Genomic DNA, 23,560 nt, shown 5'->3' on the forward strand with positions numbered 1-23,560 from the left:
GAAATTGAGGTCCATAGAAGTTGCAATTTACCTCAAACCACACAGGTTGTAAGTAGCAAAGTCTGGATTCAAATTTGGATGAGTAAATTTTTAATCCAGTACACTACATAGTCCTGCTGGTTTATCAATGTGAGGAGATCTCAGTAATGCCCTCTCTTTGATTTTTACTAGTTTTCCATTCACATTTCCATTTGATATCTTTCTATATGCTGAACCAGTCTAATGGATACAAAGGCAACATTCTTTTCAAGAATATCACCATTTTGATTAATGAAGGATTAATTAATTAATGAATGAAGAATATCAGATTCCCAAAGTACTATTCCATCTATGGCCCCCATCAATGTATGTAACAAAATTTCGAGGACTTATATTTCAAACAATTCTTAATTTTTATAAAATGGTAACAATCAATTTGATATTTTCATTGAACTAACCAGTTGCTTTTGTGATTTGTACTTAAAAAGATATTGTTAACTAGTTGGATTCTCATAAATTATAAGAATAATATAGGACCTAAGATCAAGTGGACTTCTTAATGGAATATTTTATATAATAAGCTCATTTCAAAGATAACAAATACTTTTTTGATGATGAAAATGACTTAAACATGAGAACAATTACTAATGATCATGTTTCATGGATTGAAATGGTAAGAATATTTTTGCAGTTTGTGTGTTTGCTTCATTATCAAAAACTTCAGAAATATAATCTGAATCCATTTTATTCTGTCATCTAGAAAGGTTTGAATGAATTCCTTCTACTCATATGCTAATAAAATGGTAAATCACCAGTTTATTCATTTAGCTTTACCTGAAACTGTATGATCCTTAAGGTCTCTCATTATTTTTATTCTTGCATGAGGAAAGATGTACTGTGTAGGCTTCCCATTCATCTGAGGAACATAAGACATACATGTTACAAAACACAAAATCCTTTTAAGCAATACTTTATTACATACCTATCTGTGTAATGTATGTATTCCTGCTTCATTTTAAAACACGTTTCATAAGTCAAAAGAAAATGTTTTAGAAGGTTCGTGACACAGCTTTGCAAATTACTCACATGCATATAGTTGTTATTTTTATAATGATATTTTGGATCTTTAAAATATAATTACTTTTCCATTACAATTATAGTCTATCCTCCTTAAATAACATATAATTGTTAGAAACATATTTTTTCCTGAGATAATGTTGTTTATAACTGATTTAAGGGAAAAAAATTCCATCTCATAAAACTACTAAGAAAACAATGAGTAGGCAGAAGAAAAGATTGTAAAGCTCTACTTGTCTATTTTGCTCTGAAAAAAATGGAAAGGTGAAATGTTCAGGGAAATTTTCTTAATTTTCCAAATCAGGTGGTAAGACAAATTCTGCTACTGCCTAACTACTACTAAGAATATTCAGATAATTTCCAAACCTTTATTTTCTGTAACAAATTCTTTTCCATGTTCTACATCATTGTATCAGGTCTGGGAGTGGTAGCTTTCACACTAAATCACAAGAATTAGGATACAAAAAATTCTTGACAGGCTAGAACATTTGATTAACTTTAATAAGATAAAACTCAACAGGTAAACCCATCAAAGCACACTGGGGTTCAAAAAAATCAACTTCTCAAGTACCATATCAGAAAGTAACAATCAGATATCAATGTGTAACAAAAAGGGTTGTGGATTTTAGCAAGATCAATCAGTCAATACAAAATGCCATGGCTCCCAGAAGTTAATGTAAACTTGGGCTGCAAAAAGAGAGGCCTCCAAAAATCAGAAGGATATGAATTCTAATAACATTCTGCTCTAAGTGCTACTGTTTTGGAAAAAAAAAATTGTTGTCTCAGAATTTCTAGAGAATGACAAGCAGGCCTAGAAGCCCTGTGGAACTCTTTAGAATGCAATAGAGAAGATTGGCAGAGGGGAAGACAGATAATAGATATCTGCAATTCTTTGAAGATATGGAAGAGAAATTAGACTTTCTCATTGACAACAAAGAACAGAACAAAAGCAAAAGGTAATATTTTCAAAGAGACTAATTTAGCATTAGAGCACAATTTAGGAATTTGAAATGGTCTTCCTAAGAGACTGTTGATTTACTTCCTAGGGGTTTTCAAATAGAGTCTGAATAGTCATTTTTAAGTTATTGTGGAATTACAGGATCATGTTATAACAAAGATTTTTTTTTTGGCATGAGTTGGATTACATGGCCACTGAAGTCTCTTGCCAATCTTAAAAATTCTATGGTTTTGTGAATTTCCACTACTCACATATCATCTCTTTGTAGATGTCCTACTTGTTTCTGAAGATCAGCATGTACTGAATTGAAGTGATTATCTTTTCAATTATGTTTATTTATCTTTTTCCTGTGTGTCTCAAATTAATTATCAATCGTATGATGGCCACCTCAAAAACTCTGCAAAATCAATTACCTTCACTGACACAGTGACAGTAAAAGGCCCTCATTACACCCTGTCTGGATAATCATAATAGACTCCTAAGTTTTCTCATGTCAAATCTTCTCATCTGTTCATAACACCACTTCCAGAATATGCTTGATACAAAGATAGTATTCCAATTGTTTGTTAAAAAAATTCTGTCAAATCTATATTTGATTTAGTAGGATTCCAAGAATTTGTTGTTCAGTCATTTCAGTTGTATCCAACTCTTTGTTTTTATTTTTTGTTTTTGCAAGTCAATGGGGTTAAGTGACTTGCCCAAGGTTACACAACTAGGTAGTTATTAAGTGTCTTGAGGTCAGATTTGAACTCAGATACTCTTGACTCCAGGGCCCGTGCTCTATCCACTGCATCACCTAGCTACCCATGTATCGAACTCTTTGTGACCCTATTTGAGGTTTTCTTGTCAAAGGTATTTATCTGGTTTCCCATTTCCTTCTCTAGCTCATTTTATAGAGATTAAGTGACTTGCCCAAATTCACATAGCTAGTGTCTGAGGTCAAATTTGAACTCATGAAGATGAGTCTTCTTGACTCTAGACTCAGTCCTCTATCCATTGCACCACCTAGTTGCACCACCAGGCAGGGTCACATGCAATAAATTACAAAATCAACTTTGATTATTAACTGTAATTTTGAAGAACCAAGTTATCTACAGAGAATCCTTCTACAAAATCTTTTACACAAGGAAGCTTTTCTTGATACTGGTGAATAGCTTACATGAACTCTATCTGTTTCAGACTGACAATGAAATAATTGAAATAATTGCTGATCCCAATAACCACACATATCAGGATCATAGCTCTGGTGCTAGAAGGTAGCATCTCAGGGGCCATCTTGATAACTTCTGAAGTTTACAGACAAGAAAACTGAAATCCTGGTTGATAAGCTACAACTCTTTACACTGAATCTTTTCTAGATTTTTTTTTCAAGCAGAGGCTTCAAGTTTGGATTTTGTTTTACTTACTCAAAGAATAAAAAACAAAACAAAACAATGACACTGGAGGTCTTATATCTGTACAATTTTAAGCACACTTAAATATTTTATCTGCTATTGAAAGTCACCTTTAAAATCCTGTTTGTTTCTTTCCAATATTTTCAACAAAAAGGTCCACAAAATTATATATGGACTATTTTGATAATGATTTCTTATTGAAAAGGAAGAAAGTTTATTATTCCCTTCTAAACCTCACCCCAATCTGGCTGCAATTCTATTGGAGACAAAGAAAAACGACCCATTTTCAGTCACTTTATTTTTGATTGAAAAAAGCACCATCTATAATCTTTTCCATTCTTTTGTAATCATGCTGTCTTTGAGCTATCTTTTAAAAAAATCAGTCTCTGAGCCTTATTAAATAAATGTCACTTCTAGGACAATCAGGGCTAGCACTCTTCCCAAATTCATCTTCTTAGGTATCACTGTCACTTTTTCTCCTTAGTACAATTGGGGACTCAAGATGGTAGAGTAGAAACAGAATGGTCCCATTATTGCTGCTAATGAACATAGTTCACTGTATAATCATTGCCAAATGCATTAGATTTCCTGTTTGTTGCACTCCCTGTGACTTTCTATAAAACACTCTCAAAATGATGACTTGGCTTAGCTGAATTTAATAACAATCTCTCTCAGACACTCACTTTGTTATCAATTGTTCTTCACTATCTGCTTGTAGTTTTTCATCATCTATGAAAAAATGAGCTTCACTGGTATTGCTTGTCTCCTATGTGACTCTTCTTTTAGAAGGGATTAAGCATTTGATGAAGTATAGTTTATGCCTACTTTCTTCTTGTCCTGGTAAATTTTGTCTGTTCAAATTCTTTTTAAAAAAAATCTGTAATTTTGTATGTTTCATCTTTTTTTAAGTAGAAAGCTTATTTAAACAGATTAGGATAGAAGTTCTATATTTTAAGATAAAGTCAACTTCACTATTATATTTTGTCATATATAGAAGAATCAGATTTTATTATTTGAAAAATTTTATTGAAACCTTTAATTTTTGTATCACAATCATTTCTAAATAGAGACCTCTACTTTCTTCTATTCAGTGATATTTCCCTTGTGACAAAGAGAAAAAATAGAAAAAAGGAAAATAAAAAAATCAATTAAACAAAACCAACCAACACAGAGATTATATCTAAAATCAATGCAACATTCCCTCATTCTTTCACTGTACAAAAAATAAAAGTAAAGGAAAAAAGGAAGGACATTTCTAAAACTTTCCTACAGACAAGCTGGGTTATCAAAATTATACAAAATTCAGTTTTTTTATTGTGCTCATAATTTATATTTTTGTAGTTTATATATGCTTTACCCTATTTTATTTCTGCATTAGTTTGTATAAATGTTCTCATGATTCACTGTATTTTTCAGTTCATCATTTCTTATGATTTCTGGTTCTATTCTTGATAAAATGTTCATGATTTATAGGCATGAGATAATATCAACTTTTAAAATTTTGTTTTTAATCTCAAATCATATTTTCTAATATAATTTCCATTATCCTTGCTTTTACTCATTTTCAAAGGAAAGTCATTATTTTTCCTTCATCTATGAAGGCTTAATTTGGAGGTTTATGTCAAGCTCTTCATTCATTTTTCTCTCCTTCATTCTCTATACTGCATGTTGGCACATAAGTTACAATTATCTTTCTAGAAGTAGGTATATATATATACACATATATATGCATATATATGTATGTATAAATCACTGCAAGACAAGATGATCCATGAATTGATGTTCATCATTATTACTAAGTATAAAGTAAAACTAGTTTTTTCTTAAAAAATCTGTAAGTCATCCACACATATGGTTTCTTTATGTCTTTTCATTTCATTTACACTGAACTGTCACAGTAAGTCTATCATTATATATGTGACTCATTTTTACTAGTTTTGTAGAAAATTGGTTGTTGGATAATAAATTTAGGTTAACAAACTAATGATTTTGGAAAGCAATAATAGGTTGTACTTTCATACACTTATATTCATACTTACATAGACATACATATACTTACAATTAATGATTTTAGAAAACATTAATAGGTTATACTAGTGCTTTAAGGTTTGCAAAGAACATTTCATATATTATTACATTTGATAGTCAAAACAAATTCATAAATTAGTTAAGATAGGTAAGATAAAAGTTAAGATGACTTGCCAACCATGGCCACAATGTAAACAAGGAAGTTTTAAATTTCAGGAAATACTGATTCCAAAATCAATACTTTATCTACTGACTATTCTCTTTAGAAAATCTAAGAGTTATATGATTTTTCTTACCTTTTATCCTATACTTATTTCACCATACTGGTTCTAATATTATAAATTGACTATCATATAATAATAAAGGGGATTTTGTTCCTTTTTAAAAAAATAAATCAAATAGTCAAATAGGATATAAATTGCTCCCGCCCAAAACACACAAACCCTCACCACTCTGCAGTGGTTATCCTAATGGAGGTAAATCTCTCAGTTCTGAGTTTAGATTATTCCAGGACAGGGGGTTACATAGTATATTAGTAGGCTCATACTCAAAAATATTTCATTCTTGCTAAAAAATAAAGCAGAATTTCTGCTAAAATAGTTTGGCCTTTGAAAACTCTATAAGTTTCAGAACACGATGAGGCATCTGGAAAATTTCTTTCTTTTTTTTTTTAAGGTTTTTTTGCAAGGAAAATGGGGTTAAGTGGCTTGCCCAAGGCCACACAGCTAGGTCATTATTAAGTGTCTGAGACAGAATTTGAACTCAGGTACTCCTGACTCCAGGGCCGGTGTTTTATCCACTGTGCCACCTAGCCACACCGAAAATTTATTTCATAATACTATAAAGTAAGTGCCTTGATTGTACTTTAGCCCTATTTTCATATTAGATATACCTCTAAGGACTTTTCAAAGTTCCATAGTTGCTGAATTTAACTGGCAAAAGATTCACCAAGTTACATGCAAATATACAACCTTCCACTTATTCAAGCCTTCATGTGTTTAAAAAATTATTAATAGTGTTATCCATCATAAAGTACAGAAATTTCTTAAAATAGAATTGGAAACACTAAGTTATGGTGATAACTACAATTTCAAATCCCCTTTCTAAGTCTTGAATATAAGAACTGAATTGATTATAATATCTTTATTTTTATCTGACCAAAACAAAAATAAGTAACAAATTATAAAAACTTCCACATTATATTTAATAGTTATGTTCTCTTAACAGTTTAGTGGAATAGAAAGAGATATGAATATGGCATTATTCTAAAAAACAAAAGATTAGTTTATCAGTATAGACAATTCTTTTTATAAAAATATTTTTTAGTTTTCCTTTAGAAAGAACTGTGTTTTAAAAATTAATACTATAATTAAATTTTACTATTTAATGAGGTAGACATTTTATTACAGACCATTAAAAAATATATACAACTTAGATCAAGAGGGATATAGGAAGATCATCATGATTCCCAAGTCAAACAAGAACTGAATCACTCAGGAAATGGCATCAGGAAAATCACATAACCTAATTGTACTTAAGGGAATTGATTGTAATCTGAAAATTGTTTACAATCTGAATATTGAATATGAAATTAAATTCTCAGAAAAAATAATATAGTTTGTTGCCTGTATTCCATTACAGAAAAAAGTTTAAGCAGTGCTTTAAAGACAATGAATCAAAGAATTTATCATCAACATTAAGCTCTTGGTTCCAGGAGTCTGTGTGGCTAAAGATGATATTTGATTAGTTAATTAACAAATGTCACTTAATCAAAATAATTCAGACTAAATCCCTTAAGTCATTGCCATAGTTAACTTTCTAATTACAAAATTTTTTGTTAGCTAAATTATTCACATTCACATACATTACCGAATATAATACATTTTATTTTGTTGTTAGGCCTATCAACTGGAAGCCAGTTCTGGAGGTCACATCATTCATTCATCTGTCTCCTAATCTCATTTAATTAAGTCAGCTATTTGGCATAGTGAATAAGAGCACTGGCCTTCAAGTCATGAGCTCAGGAGTTCAAGACCAGCCTCAGATACTTGACTCATGCAAGCTATATGAACTTGGGTAAGTTATTTACGTCCAATTTTCTCACATTCAGGGCCATTTCTGGTCATCCTGATTCATATATGACCACTGAATCCAAATAGCTCTGGAGGAGAAACTGAGGCTGGTGACTTAGCATAGCATCCCCCTCACTCAAATTCAATCAATGTGCTTGTCATGACATCACCTCTCTGTTGTTATAGTCTTCTTCTAAAATGAAAGACAGGGGCAGCTAGGTAGCATAGTGGATAAAGCACAGGCCTTGAACTCAGGAGTACCTGGGTTCAAATCCGGTCTCAGACACTTAATAATTACCTAGCTGTGTGGCCTTGAGCAAGCCACTTAACCCCATTGCCTTGCAAAATCCTAAAAAATAAAATAAAATGAAAGACAAACAAACAAACAAATGAATAAATGAATAAAAAGTTATTTGAGAAAATATGAACATAAGAGAATTAGGAAGAGATATTAAAGAATAAATAAAAAGTATCATTCAAAATAGTACTGTGTCAATATAATATATATCCATTTATAGAAAGGAGGATCATGATTAAATTCTTCTATATGGCTACCAATCAGTGGACTATTCCAATGGAGCATCAACTTTGATGAGTCCTTTTAAGAGTGCTTGTCTAGTAGGTGCCTGGCATTGTATTGGTGGCAGGTCAATCTATCTAGCTTAGTTTGGACAGGACCTTATGAAAACTTCTGCCATCATTAATTATCAAAGTATGAAGAACTAGATTAAGAGACAGGAGACATAAGCTTTGTTCCAGTTGTTACTTTTACCTCTGTAAAAATCAAAATATCAGAGAATTTGGTATGGTAGGGCAAGGGTACTAAATTAATCATCTGAATTAATTTCCTTACTTTTATAAATGAGGAAACTAAGTACCAGAAAGGCGATTTGCCTCAAGTAACAGAGGCAAGTGATGAATCCACTGTCTCTGACACAAATCCTGTTCTTTCACCTGCAGAAACCTTCCCAAATAATTTATTTAAGTCTCAATTTCCCTAAAACACAACACATATACACCTGTATTTGATATGTACATATATGTAATACAGGCATAAAGTACAATACATATAAATATACCAGATAACACATGACTTTTGTGAGGAAATAAAATTTTAAATTATATAAAACAACTAATATGCATGTTATTATGATTATTATACTATCTTCTTTTCTTTTCTGTTACTTAGTATTTCCCTTCTAGTTGTAGGATCATCGGATTAGGTATAGAAGCATTGATTTAATTAGGTTTAGTGGCCCAGGATTGTTAATACCATTGAAACCATATCATAATATTCAGGAGGCACAAAAAATATTTTTTGTACACAGGAGCCTGAGAAGTAGAGAAATTAAAAAAACTTGCAAAAGGTCATATACAGGAGGTAGAAATTATTCTGTTGATTAAAATACCACATTTTTCCTTTATCATGGAATTAAATTGCATATTTCTGTTGGTGTTATTCAGTTGTTTTTGACTCTTTGTCACCCTTTTGGGAATTTCCTTGGTAATTCTTTTAGATTATAAAATGGTTTGCCATTTCCTTCTCCAACTCATTTTACTGATTTAGTAACTGAGGCCAACAGGGTGACTTGCCCAGGGTCACATAGCTAATAAATGTCTGAGGATGGATTTGAGCTCAGAAGATGAATCTTCTTAACTCCAAACTCAATAGTGCTTTGCATTTATAGCTAATATAACTACTAAACATATATAATATTATAGCTATATTATTCACTACTTATATATTATCTTTTAGGTAAAAATACTTTATTTTCTTTTAAAGCTCTAGTAAGATTTTGAAATAATCCATTTTTCCTTGTTACTTTTAATTTCTTGAGATTTCATAAATATAAATCTTAGTGATGAAGAAATTTTGAAATAGGAATAGTTGTATTTATTGGTACCAGAAGATCAATATTTAAGGGATTTAAAAAATCGAGAGTAAGATTATGTTTTTTCTTCCTGCACAGGATGTTGGTATATTAACAAAATTTAAGAAAAATATTTGAAAGAATTCTGTTAGTTTAACAGAATACTGCTGAAGAAAAAAAATATATTGTATCCCTTTATGCTTTTCCCTTATAAAATATTTTTAACAAAATAGAAGAATCTAGTTAGTTTAATTCCTATCATATAATATATTCTCCCCATGAAAATTTATTTAATGATTCTCTAATACAATCTATTCGAATGCTGCCAATTGATAACCTTACATTTTTTCTAAAAGCGATCATAAATTCTCTATTCAGTAGAGCATAATTTAAAAATGTACCTCAGAAAAGATATTATATCTAGATTTAATATCAAAACATAGCATTTATATAAGTTTTTAAAGGTTTGCAAAATCTCTACTTACAAAAATTCATTTGATTCTTACAACCGTGGAATATATATTATTCTTATCAATAAAAACAGAGGAGACTGAGACTAAGAATTCTTAAGTGACCAACATAGGGTCATAAACTTGTCAAGTGTCTTAGAACAGATTTGAACCCTACTCTTCTTGACTCCAAGTTCAACACTACTCAGCCTCATCATTGTCTTTCTAGTAAGAGTAATCCTGTATAAGCAAAGGACCATAGATCTACACAATTCATGGGAAAATGTACTCCTACTCTCTTCCCACTTTAACTGTATTATGTGGGTGAATTAGAAAGAGTTGTGTTAAAAATGTAGTGATTATATATATATATATATATATATGTATATATGAAAAATGCAAATATTGTTTATATAGGTTTATTATTAGGGCATTTAAATTTTTTTAAATTTTATTTATTTAAGGCAAGTGTCTTGCCCAAGGTCAAACAGCTAGGCAATTATTAAGCATGAGATTGGATTTGAACTCAGATCCTCCTGACTCGAGGGATGCTGCTCTATTCTTTGCACCATCTAGTTGCCCCTAAATTTTTGTTTGTTTTTTGTCAAAGTTTGAATTCCCTAAACAGGAAAGTAAAAGAATACCAGGAAAGGCTATTGTCAAAAATCATGAATTATATTCCTGAATAATTTCTTAGAATTTAAAAAAATACACGAGGATACATTCATAGGCAAATATAGCACTCTATTTGCAAAGTGAATTCTTTTCAAATGTCTTTAAATTTACATATTTGGATTGAGTTTATGTTTATTCTTTGGACACAAAAGAGTAAGGGAAAAAATAAGACCCAGAAGTTAGATACTAAATAGCTTATAAACAAAAAGAATTAGAAAAATAGGATTTCTAAGTGTAGGATATGACTGAACAATAACAAAGAATAAATAATATAATGGATAAATGAATGAATGTGATAGGTTAGAAATTTTTGTTTTATACGTGTGTTACAGTAGATTGTGATCAAGGAAATACTGAGCAAATATGATGGAATTTTTTGTTTTTCTTTAAAATGTTTGAAATTTATCTTAATTTGGAGTTCATGATGAAAATTAGTAAAGGATAATGCTATTATGCAATGGTCCATTTTCAAGGCAAGAACAAATCAAGGCAAACATTTTCTCCTAATTTGTGTGTGTGTGTGTGTGTGTGTCACACACACACATATATATATGTCAATGAAATAATTTGTATTAGAATTCTAGGATGATGTTTACTATAAAATCTATGGGATTTGTTATTTTCATGCAGTACACTATGATACAGTTATCATTATCAATTGCAATCATATTTTAATTTTATGCAGGGTCACATGATAAGTTATTACTTTTTACAGTTACTAAAAACTACGAAGGGCTAAATTAAAATTTTATTAGTGTACTTTAATTTTGATTTAAGAAAATAAAGAGCATTTAGGGCATAATTTGACTTTTAAAATGATGTAAAAGTGATAATTAGATTCAGTACTTACTTGTTCTTGATGCTGGCTGAGTGGTCTTGAATGAATCAGTCTTTCTGGCAATTTCCGGTCAAGACCATGTCCATTTTCTAAACGAGTTTCTCTGGGTTTGTCAAACCAATCTGTTTCCTCACGACGTAGGTGATAGGCTTTGGAAACCAAGGAAATGTCAGATGTTCCAAACCCGATGAACCGAGTAGAAGAGAGGGCAAAAGAAGACCCATAACACAAATATTCATTTTTAAAATTGCTTATGCAGTTAAAATACAATTTCTAGTGAGAGTAAAGTTTTTCAAAATACCACAGTAACAAAAGTCGATAGTATAGCCCTTTGGAGTAATATAATTTGAGAGGACCTTGTCACAAGAATGAAATGATATTATATTTAAAGGTAATGGGTGGTGTTAATATTTGCTAGACTTTTCTACTTTCCAAAGTAGAAAACTAAAATATATATAAAAAAAGAATGCACAAGTTAATTTTGCCTCCTCAAAATATCGTAGAAGTTTTTATGTTAATTTTATTTTCAGATAAGCTTCTCACTAATTTTATAGTATTAAGGATGCTACCACTTCTCTTTTCCTGTATAACCATCTTTTCAGTAATTTCTTAGAAGTTTATAAAAGATAAAAATTAGCTAATTACATTTTCTAAACTAGTTTTTATAGTGCCATTTTTGAGTGCTTTTAAATTACTGGTAGATGTGGTAAATTGAAATTTTTGTCTTATGTATCATTCTTTTTCACCTTATAAACATTGCTTATTTTTAGGTTTTCATAGTTGCAAATATTGCATAATATAATAGTTGCATAATTTTGGTAAACATGTATACTATCAGAACAAACCAAGCTCCTTAGGGAGATAAAAGATTCACTTGAAAGTGGAATGGAGGTCTAATAGAATAAATTCCCACATTATAGATCTCTGACTCCCAAATAAATTAAATTGCAGCATCCTTCCACATTTAGTTTATTCTATATTATAATTGTAATGCTACTAGTGTAAGGCAGATTCCAGTATTTCCTCATTTGCATTCCAAATGGCATAAATTAACATATCATGCTAATATGAGCTATGTATGATACTTTAGTGAAGCATTTCTCTTGGAGATGAGGTCAATGAATACTATATATTATACTCTCTAATACATATTAAGACATAATTATATTGTGAGTAAAAAGAATACCAATCACAAAACTAACTTGCTTTGAGAACTATGTGGCTACCATATCAAATAGGTTCAATTGTGTATTTTGAGTTCATTGTGTGTGTGTATGTGTGCTTTTTTTCTCACTTAAAATAGAATTAAAAGTATTCAAGGGGTTTAAAAATGTAAATTAAGGAAATGAATTTTAAAATGTCTACTTTTAAGCATGCAGTGTCTTCTTTCTTTATTCAATTATAAATATTTCTCTAAATGGAAAAAGCAGGTCAATAATACATATTTTCTGTTTTCTCTCATATATTAAAAGATCAGTTTTGAATCATTGAAAAATTCATGAAATTTTTATCTGTTTTGTTAATGACATTAATACAGCTAATATACTAATCAATTCAATTTTTTAAAGACATGCAAATCAGTCATTTTACTTAATTGTAAGTAAATTATAAGTTTAACTGGTTCCCCTAGGAAGACAGGTCAAGAACTTAAAGGAAAAATTCTATACTGCATTGTAGAGTGGGGTATGTGGAGGATGCTGTTCAAGGAAAAGAGCTGAAATATGTATAATGATATGTGAACTGCAAATGAAATATAGTTTGATGAAAATAAAGAACAAAATAAAACAAAACTCAAGCCATGAGGAGACAAAAACAAAACTTAACAAAAACTGTTACATCATATGAAGTCCCCATATTAAACTTGAAATTCTACATGGCATCTACCTGCTGTCCCCCCAAAAGAATGAGTTTTATCAATGCAATTGTACAACTGGTCAATTCATTAAGGGGGAAAAAGTCAGTTAAACTCTTTATAGGTGTAACATTGACAAAATAGTACTTGGACTGATTTTAAAATAATTTTCACATATTGTAATGTTATTTTCAATGGAAATATTCTCATTTTAATTTACTTGAGGTTTTAAAAGGCAAGATTTCATAGCTATAATTTGCAAAAAGTTATATTTAGTTATTTATTAATTTTATTGTGTACATTAAAGATGTAGAAAACAGATAATTTGAAAACAATGGCATTTCATAAAATGTGATTAAATGGAGTACTTTTAATTTTGTCTTAGTCTAGTGAAAATAAACTAATTGTATTTTGACTTGTACTTGGAGCATATATATTATTTCCAAAAATATAAAAATTCATGAGATGACATAAGATATGAACTATTTTAAATAACCTTGAAATAAATCTCAAATAAATTGCAGTGATATATTGAATAGTTTTACAATAAGAGTATTTATCAGGGGATATTATATACCAATGTTTCAAATTTTTGTTATTTTGACTTTTGGCCCAAATCTATTTTATTTCTTTAGAGCAAAACAAAATGCATTTTGGGTAAAAAGAGGAAAAAATATATTTCTGTTATTTCCAAAAAAAATACAAAAAGCAAATTCTTATATAAATCTTCAGAAAGCTTCCTTTTTATAGATTTACATATACTCAGTCTTTGCACTGATGTTCAACATATCATAGTTTCCAAGTTAACTTGAGAATTTTTCCCCTTATTTTTCTGTGACATAAAACATTATAAATCAAAGTTCCTTCTTTCCTTTTTATGATATAACTAATTTTATTCTTTTCCTGGTTTACGGTTATTCCTTTGATGCCCTAATTTTTTGTTCCCCTTTTAAAAAAATGACATACAAATATGAACATAACATAAAATCTCAGTCTGTGAATTTCCATTTTTCTTTCTTCCTTATATACATGGATATTGTCTCTCATAGCATCAGCTATCTCTATTATGCTGACTTTCAATGTGGCTGCATCACTTACCTCAACATTTCAATTAAACTGTATCTAGCACTATTATTTCCTACAGCTTATAAGTAAGACATCCTCTTAGAGTTTTTTAGTATCTTGAATTTTATATAACATTACTTTCTTGACCCATCAGAAATCTTGGACACAAATTAAGATAGTCAACTGTAACCAAGAAGTTTTGCAACACCACAACCACATCAGCATTCCATTTGGAATATCAGAATGAATTAACTTTGAATTTCTTCTGGTAATAAGAGACTAACTAGCACTTCCTCACATATTACCATTAGCAAACCCTCCCTCTATCTCCTAAAATGATTCCTTTATTATGTGTTACCATCAATTTGGTTCTCCTAGGTTAAGACCCTATCAACTCTCTTTCTTTCCAGTTCATTTCATCTCTAAACTTTCTTTTTTCTGCCACTAGTCCTATTATTATCCTCTTCAATTTTAGCCAGTCCTTTATCCATGAATACCTGATTGTTTTCTAAGTCTTAGTTGAAATCTGGATTTCCTCCAAATATAATAATGCAATGAAATCCTGGGCTTTTTCTTGGTATCGCCTCACATTCAACTTCGAATCATCCAAAAGGAAATAAAGGATTAATCTGTTTTTTAATTTCCTCTACTTGTTTTTTTAACATTATAATGATTTCTCAATACACTACCATGAGTTTTTATGACAACTGATCCATTATTAACTCTTGATGTAATCCATTAATTTTAATTTATTGTAATCCATTCATAATCAAACCCCTATAACACATTATCTTCTACTGAAGTGATTTTGACACCTAGCTGACATTTTTACCTTCCATCCCATATTCTGCAAAAATTTAATAGGCCTAAAGCAAAAAAAAAATCCTAGAATATTGTTTCCATTTCTAAAATGCAAAATTATTATAAAATGGATTTTGCCCAATAATTATTGTTTTGAGGCAAATGGCAAATCACTTAATATTTTTTTCATAAAAGAAAACAGATTTGTTCTTAGGTCTTATTAATTTAGGTCACATTTCTTTAGTCTTTCCTAATATTTTAAATGACACATCATTAAAATAGGGGATTACCCCCTATTTGTCTATAATTAAAAAGTAACCCTTTTGAGTAGAAAATTTATTTTTTTTTATTGGAATGACTTTTATTTGAATGAATAAGTGAAAAGGAGAACTTATTTTAGGAGTTTATATGAAAATATATGTATATATACACAGAAATGAAATATTTGCACAACTATTTTAAATACTCATGAAATATTCTAAATTGATAGTTTTTGGAAACTGAAGCTTAACTAATGTCCAAATCCAGTGGCATTTCTATTTATTAAGTCCTTGGCTTCTTTGACTCCTCAGCAATATCTTAACTAGCTGAGATTTTTCAACCTCATAATTTCCTGGACATTGTACTATCATTTTTCTTGATGACTCAGATTGTCAACCAATTAAAATCTAACCCTCTTTATCTGATATTTAAATGTAGTTTACCTAGCAAAATCTTACCCCCTTTTTACCAATTTCGCTTCCCATTACTCCTTATATCCCATATGCGTATTCTGCAACCAAAAGGAAATACTCATTGAAACTAATTATGTGTCAAATTTTCCATTTCCATCACTTTGGTTGTGATAGTTATTGAAGTCATTGATATTGCTTTGTCTCATATCATAACAATAAGATATCCTAGCTGTCCTTCAAGGCCCAACTTACCATGGATAGACTAGGATCCTTTGATCATAAGTAGAATTATCTTCTCCAACCTCTGAATTCATAAATACTTCACTATTTATTACATTTTTTCTTATTTTATAGATACCTGTTCATATCTTACTTTAGTATTATGACAAGACAGCAAATTCCTTCAAGGTTCAGAGCACTTATTCTATGTTGTCTCTTGGATAAATTTTACTCAATAAAAAATTAGTGAAAAAAATGAACTATGCATTAGTACAAAACTGAACAAAAGTTAAATAATTTATTTCTGTATTGAAATGAGAGGAAACAAAAGCAGCATTTAGAAGATGTTTATAAGCCTGATTTTTGTTACATTGAAATTTATACTTCCCCAGGGTCCTCATTAAACATTACTTAATCATTTTTCACAATCTATGTTGTACTCTGTGATGGATCAATTTTAACTCTAGCTATAATTTATGAACATAAAGAAATTTAATATGATATGTAATTATGAAGAAAGAATACAAACAATACTGAATGATCCATTATTGGATTAAATGAGGTACACAATTACTTATTTTTATTCAAATTATTCTTTTTTATCTGCCTCCCACTTAATCCCAATACAAACTCTTTCTCTCTCTCTCTCTTTATTTATTGGTATCTAATATTAACATCTTACAATTTTTTTAACAATTGAAGTAAACTAATCCACTATTTTTTTGTATATGCCTTGAATTCATTTGTAAGAGGCAGAATTATGTTAATATTTATAAATATGGAGAAATGTTTGTTTTCTAAGTTGCATCTTAAAAGTTATGGAAAAAATCCAACAAAGACTGATTTAATTTAATTTGATTCCCTATGATAGCTGCATGAGAAAATCAATTAATATATCTGAATGCCCTTTACTTATGCTAAATGAAGGTCAAATCTAGAGATTAACTATATTTGCAGATCTCATCCAATTCTGTTTTGCTCATATAAACCAACCACTTATACATTTTTATTTTTTAATTATTTAAATGATTTCAAAAATCAAGTAAAAAGAAATCAAAGTAGAGCTCTCAGTGATAGAATCAAAATACAGAGAAAATAAAAGGAAATATAGAAGCCTATATGAGAACAATATTTAGTTTTACTTGAAATATCACTATGGGAATGACAAAATTAACCAAATTTATCAAAAACTGAAACCTACTGACATAGTAGATCTAAAAAGTTTTGTGTTCTTTAATGAACAAAAATAATTAATAGATTTTAAATTAATTTTCTTATGATAAATAATTGACATTTTAATTAGTAATTTCACATTTTATTTATAAAACAAAAACTATTTCATCTGTGAAAAGATCACTGTAAAAAATATATACATGAGTTGGATCAATGTTTCTTTCCTCAGTCTGCATTATACTCATTAAAAGGAAAATTTGCTTCTTAACCATCATGTAAAATGAACTAAGATTGGATAATTTCCATTAACAACAAGTTCATGGAAGGGAATGACATGTAACTGTCATCCTGTTAATGAGGTGTGATTACTCCAATATTAGGGCACTACATGAGGTACACAAAGTTTGTATTTTACCCATAGTCACTATCTTTATTAAACTTTTAAAAATAGCAGAAATCTTCAATAATTTTGCGATCCTATAACTTAACTTTATTATATGATATGAAAGCTCTTGTTTAAAGACCTGCTCTTTTACTTATATTATGTTTCATAATGAAAGACTGTTGTCAAATTAGGGTGAATTTAGTTATTGCATTATGCTACATTATATAAAGTTGAATAATGTGTATATATATATACATATACACACATTCAACTTTATATATATATTATATACATATATATACTTTATATATACATATACATAAATATTTAGAATACTTGAAAAAACTTTAAAAGCTATATCTTCACATATAAGTTTTACAAAAAATTTAGTTAAGTGATTAAATAGTAAATGTCTTATTTGGTCAAATATTGTATTTTCCACTTTTCAATGAGTTCTTTTGGTATCCCTAGATATAGTCTTATTATAATGCTGTTGAAGCAGAAAATAAAATTATGGTTTCACATATTGTGAAACAAAAATGAATTCTTAGAGGTAAATGGAAAAATATTTTCTATTTTATATTATAATACAATAACTGATATTTTAAAAGCAAAGGGAAACATTACTGAAATATTTTGCTTTGAATCATGAAAGAAAACTTAAACATTTGGTATCATGCAGAATTTCCTATTCAGACAAAATTTACAAGGAATAAGACATGCACTTTTATTTTATGATACATTAACACAATAACAAGAAAGTTCATAGCAAGCATTTATCATATTTTACAATTTCCTTGTTTTATTCCATGTCCAAGTGACTTTCATTAATTTCTGCTTTATATATTAAACAAATTTCACATATACTCTTATACATTTCTTGTATTATTGTAATCAATATGTCTGTTTATATTTAGTAAAGGTTATTGTCAGATTGATGAATTCTTTTAACATTATTTAATCACAAAATAATTTTATATACTTAGTACTTCCTCATCACATAGAAAATTCTACAATTTAGTCTTTCATAAGTTTTTTCTAAATGATGCCACAAAGTTTTGAAATCATGTAAACAAAACATTCAAGATATATGACTGATTTTTGGTATTTCATTGACCTTTTTTTGTCAACAGACAGAATCATTAGGTATTTCTTTAGCTTAATAAAGCTTTAAATTCATTATTCATAATTCTATGTTTTATTATTTAATCACCTGAATGAATAAGTTGATCCTATAAGAGAGGTATCTTCTTTAAAATAGTTGTTAAAGAGTCATCTTACCCTTTCTCTAAGACAATAACAAATAACTATTTTGAAATGATACTTACATAAAAATTCAGCAAAAATATTGAAAGCGGTAGATATAATTTCATAAACTCTAGTTCATTTTATCAATTTATTCAAACATCAATTAAATGAAAGGAAAAAAGTCAGTCAAATTGACTCTGTATAACTCAATTGACTGGTCAATAAAATAAAAATGGTCAATCCACTTCATCCTCTTTAGACTAATACAAATATAAATTTATCATTACATAAACTTTTCAGATCCTATGAACTCTGACTTGTTTTCATGGCAACATTTTAAGTTCTATAATTTTACATAAGAAAATTCAAAATGAATATTAAATTATCACTGGTTGATTGTCATCAATTTTTAAATATGTTTCTGAATGACAAAATAGGAATTAATAAAGTTGCAGAGGGTAAAATTCAGCAGGGAAATACTACTAGTATTTACTTAAATCAAGCTGAAGGAAATTGATTATGATATTTTTTAAGATAAAAATTTATTTTAGAAATAAAATTTTTAATTAATTTCAGTGAGCAAGCTTTGACCTGTGAATGGAAGGGATGGCCATGTTTTATTTAAAAGTAGCTATTTGATAATGACTTTAGATAAGGAAATACCAGAACATATGCAAAGAAATCAGGGGAAACCCAGAATGGGTAGAGAAATACCAACAACAAATAACAACAACAAAAAGTGAAAATAAAACATGCTTTCAAATCTACAAACAATACAGTCTCTCCTCTTAAAAAAAATAAAATTAAAATAAATATACAAAAAAACACACCAAGAAAACAGGAAGAACAAGTCATTTGGAGAAGAACAATTAGACATGCAGAGAAATGAGAATCTGCGTTTTGATAGAAATGTTAACAGCTTGGTGCCTAGTTTACCTTCACTGTCAGACATGGCATGTTGGAAGTCATCCATGATGAATGCTATATCCCGATCATAGCCTCCTCGAGTCCGGGACTCTTCTCTCATATGCTGCTGAACCTCAGGCAATGAATGACTTGATCCAAATTGATCTCTAGTATCAGCAGATATTGGTGGCAGAGGTCCAGCTGCAGCTCTTGCCATTCCCATTGGTTGGCCAACAGGGCTCAAAGGACTTTCTTCTTCTGAGTTCTGAGCAACAATTGGTATTCTTCCTCTGCTCTGGCTAATAGGCAGACTTGTTGGTTTAGTTCTGCCAGAGGGTGTCACATGACTAAAAGAAACATCTAATGCTTCAGCCTCCTGAGCCTTCAGCCTTAAAGAAGAGCTTGATGAATCTCTCTTTAGGGATAAATCCAGTCCATAGACAGAGGAGGGCCGAGAAGAAGGCCTGGATCTAGTGCCACTACTATAAGGCTTGTCCGCCTCATCCTGCAGTGCTGATCGGATTGTGGAACCCAAGGTACCCAAACCTGTTCCAAGGGATGAAGTGAGGGAAGATCCTATGAATTTTTGTTGGTCTGTGATATTTTTCCTAAGGCCAAATGTAATATCATCCTGAAGAAGTCTTGCCCTGGAGGAAATGCCTCCAATTGAGGGAGAGCTAGAAGACATATAACTTGAATAATCAGGTTCAAGGTCTCTGCTTTCTTGAATTGGTGAAAATTTTGATATTTTGGGGTCGATTAGTGATTTTTTATGCTTGGCTTGCTTTTGATAAAGGATTGCTGCTGGAAGTTGTTTTGCTGCCTGTTTTTCAAGTGTTAGTCTACTAATACTATATTTCTCTGATTTGGGGAAATGCCTGTAGCTCGTATCTGCATGGTAATAATGGGAAAGACCAGCAAGATGGTCTAAACTTTCAGCACCACGACGAAATTCCTGCTTGATCTGATGTTTGAGAAGTTTCAATTCATAGGGATCATCCATTGGGTCTTCCTCTGCTTTTACATAGGAATGCAGTCTAGAAGAAGTTTGTAAAGGTGTCAGAAAATCTGTAACTTCTTGCGTTCTGCGTGGCTCAGTTGTTTGAAGGAGGCGGTCAGTTTTGGTCAAATCTTTATCATGAAGGCTAAAAGCAGTGCTCAAAGCTGTTGTTCCCTTAGTAAGCTCGCCAATATCATCAATTAGGAGATAATTCCGTGGTGTGTGATGTTCTATATCTGCATAGAAAGAATCTGCTGATATGCTTGAAATTGGACTGCCTGCTATGCTGCTTCTTTCCTCTAAACCTATTCTTAGGTCTAAACTATTATACTTACTCCCAAGGTGGGAAACTGCATAAGTGTTCTCAGTGGAAACAGGTGCTATCATCAGGGGTTGGTTTCGAATGACTTCATAATTAGATGTTATTTTAGGCTCCAAGTACAGTGTAGATTGCCTTGGTTTTTGTTGTATCACCATCATCTGGGAAGGCAGTTGATATGAAGGCTGTGGAGTTGGTGGAGGCTGTGTTTGAGGTGTGAAGGACATTGTTGCCACAGTTTGGAAGGTAGGCTGGGTCTGATAAGGGGAGACTTGCTGATGGTATAAAGGCTGTTGTTGGTAAGGAGACTGTTGGGTATATGGAGTTGGTGCTTGAGTAGGAAGAGCAGGGGAGGAGAATTGATATTGGGTGTAAGGACTTGTTGGTGGAACTAACTGAGATTCTGGCTGTGTTTGTGGTGGCATAAATTGGTTAAATTCAGTTTGGGGTGCAGTTCTTGGTCTTTCCAAACCATGTTGACTTTCTATTCGGGTTGGCCTAGTGCTACTTACTTCACTATCTGACATATAATCACGGTCCTCAGCTACTCCTTGGAGATAGGCTCTCTCTCTCTTTTCTCGTTCCTTTAATAAGGCTTCTTTTCTTCTGTTGATTCCCATTTCCAAATACCGCAACTTTGCATCTATCTCTTTTTCTTCCTCATCTAGTTCAGCCTGCTTCTTCCTGAGCTTTGCTGATTCCCTTTCCACAAGGTCAAGTTCTCTATCTATATCCTGGAGAATTTTGGCTCTTGCCATTGTGTTAGTTCTGCAGATTCTTCTTCGGGAAACGGAACCCATAGTGCTATATGCTGAAGGAGACCCTGAGGAAGATTCTTCAGGAGGTGGATTTGGTAGTGTCCTTTTTACTTTCTTCTGGGTTCCAGAAGCTGTCATAGTCTGAGAACCTTTGGTCTAAAATTTAAAAGAAAAGGACAATTTATTAGAAAGTTGAAGGGAAAAAATCCATAATAAGAACTTTAGAAAATTTTTCTTTCTTATTTATTTGACAGCTATGACTACAACAATTAAATTCACTATTCTTTTATCTGGTTTACTCATTCTACTTCATTATCTATATTTTCATCAAATGCAGCTAATTGAAGCATAAAATCCCTTGTTCTGTCTTTGAATGTGAAAATGCATAATTATATTATCTGCAACATTTAAAAAGAATTTTATAAATTTGAAATTAAAATCCTGTCATGTGAAGTTTACGGAGTCTTCAATTACAATTGTGATATTTATAACATTTAAATTGAAGCCATGTAATATATATATATATATATATATATATATATATATATATGTAGATACATATTTATAGTTATGTAGATATATATATATATATATATATGTTTCTTTAAAATACAAGATGTTAAATATTATTATAAGCCATTCTAAAATTTAAACTATGTTTTAGTGAAAATAAATGTTCACTAAAAATAGGTGTAAATTTGAAATGGTGGAAATAAATTTAGAATGCTATATTTAATTTGAGCTCTCCTAGGAACAGGATCCTGTTAAATTAATAACCACATAAAGCATGAAATAAGAGTCTCCTTTATTAGAAAAGTATAGAAATACTATTGCATATTTATTTACCAGTCTAGGATTTTAGACTGTTATAATAGTAGCATTTAATCTTCAGGACAATGTCAGAAGAAAGCAATACAGTGGTTATTATCCTTATTTTATAGATGAATTTTGACTGAGAGACAGTAAATGCCTTAGTCAAAATTACACAATCAGTAAGTGAAAGCAAAGCTAGTAATGAGCAGGTAGGTGGAATAGTGGCCAAAATCCTCTTTTTTTTTGGAATAAGGAAAACTAATCTTCCTGATTTCACATCTGGCCTCAGACTCTTGCTAGCTATGTATCAAGTAGACAAGTTACTTAATCCTGTTTGCCTTAATTCATTCCTATGTAAAATAATCTAGAGAAGGAAACAGCAAACCATTCCAGTATCTATGATAAAAACAATCCCAAATTGGGTCATGGATTGTCAGATACAACCAAACAAAAATAATCAACAACAACAAGGGTTAGTACACAATTCCTGAGATCTCAGTCCTTAATTAGTGCTCTATCAACTTGTTTTTCCATCTGATAAATCAATGGTTAGGCTAATGCTTGTGAAGTTTATCAGTGATTACTGATACAGGGAAAGGAAGAGGAAGAATTAACAACAGGGAAAAGAAAGAAGAGTACTGAAGAACATCTAATTATAAACTGCAATATAATGGTGGTGAATTCATATGAGAAATAAATGACCCCTGAGCAAAATTCAACTTTCCAAAATTGCTTAAGTCAACATTCCATATCAGTGATTCAGTTACATATACTTGCAATTGAAAGAGTAGAGAGATGATAAGTTTTATGATATGGTGTCACCTATAACTGTTAATTGTTATAATGACTATACACAATACAGAAAAATAATTTCAGTCAATGGTAAAGTGGAATTTTCTAATAAAAAGAATATCAGAAAAGTAAGTCATACAAATGGGTATCCATGCCAGAAATATACTTACAGATTCTATACAACAAATTCACAAATAATATATCTAAAATAATT

General features: G+C 30.4%; 1 protein-coding gene across 1 annotated transcript in view; it reads right to left on the minus strand.

Moving 5' to 3' along the window:
* LOC141493128 (protein piccolo-like) overlaps window positions 1-23,560 on the minus strand; it is a 222,439-nt gene that overhangs the window by 142,539 nt on the left and 56,340 nt on the right. The window contains exons 2-4 of the mRNA XM_074194044.1: window positions 19,695-21,897; window positions 11,354-11,490; window positions 814-895 (exon numbers count right to left, since the gene is read on the minus strand). Of these exons, the coding sequence (XP_074050145.1) occupies window positions 814-895; window positions 11,354-11,490; window positions 19,695-21,897 (2,422 nt within the window). The remainder of the gene's footprint in view (window positions 1-813; window positions 896-11,353; window positions 11,491-19,694; window positions 21,898-23,560) is intronic.

This window comes from Macrotis lagotis, chromosome 7 (genome assembly GCF_037893015.1).
Source record: "Macrotis lagotis isolate mMagLag1 chromosome 7, bilby.v1.9.chrom.fasta, whole genome shotgun sequence".
In the NCBI taxonomy this organism is placed as follows: Eukaryota; Metazoa; Chordata; class Mammalia; order Peramelemorphia; family Peramelidae; genus Macrotis; species Macrotis lagotis.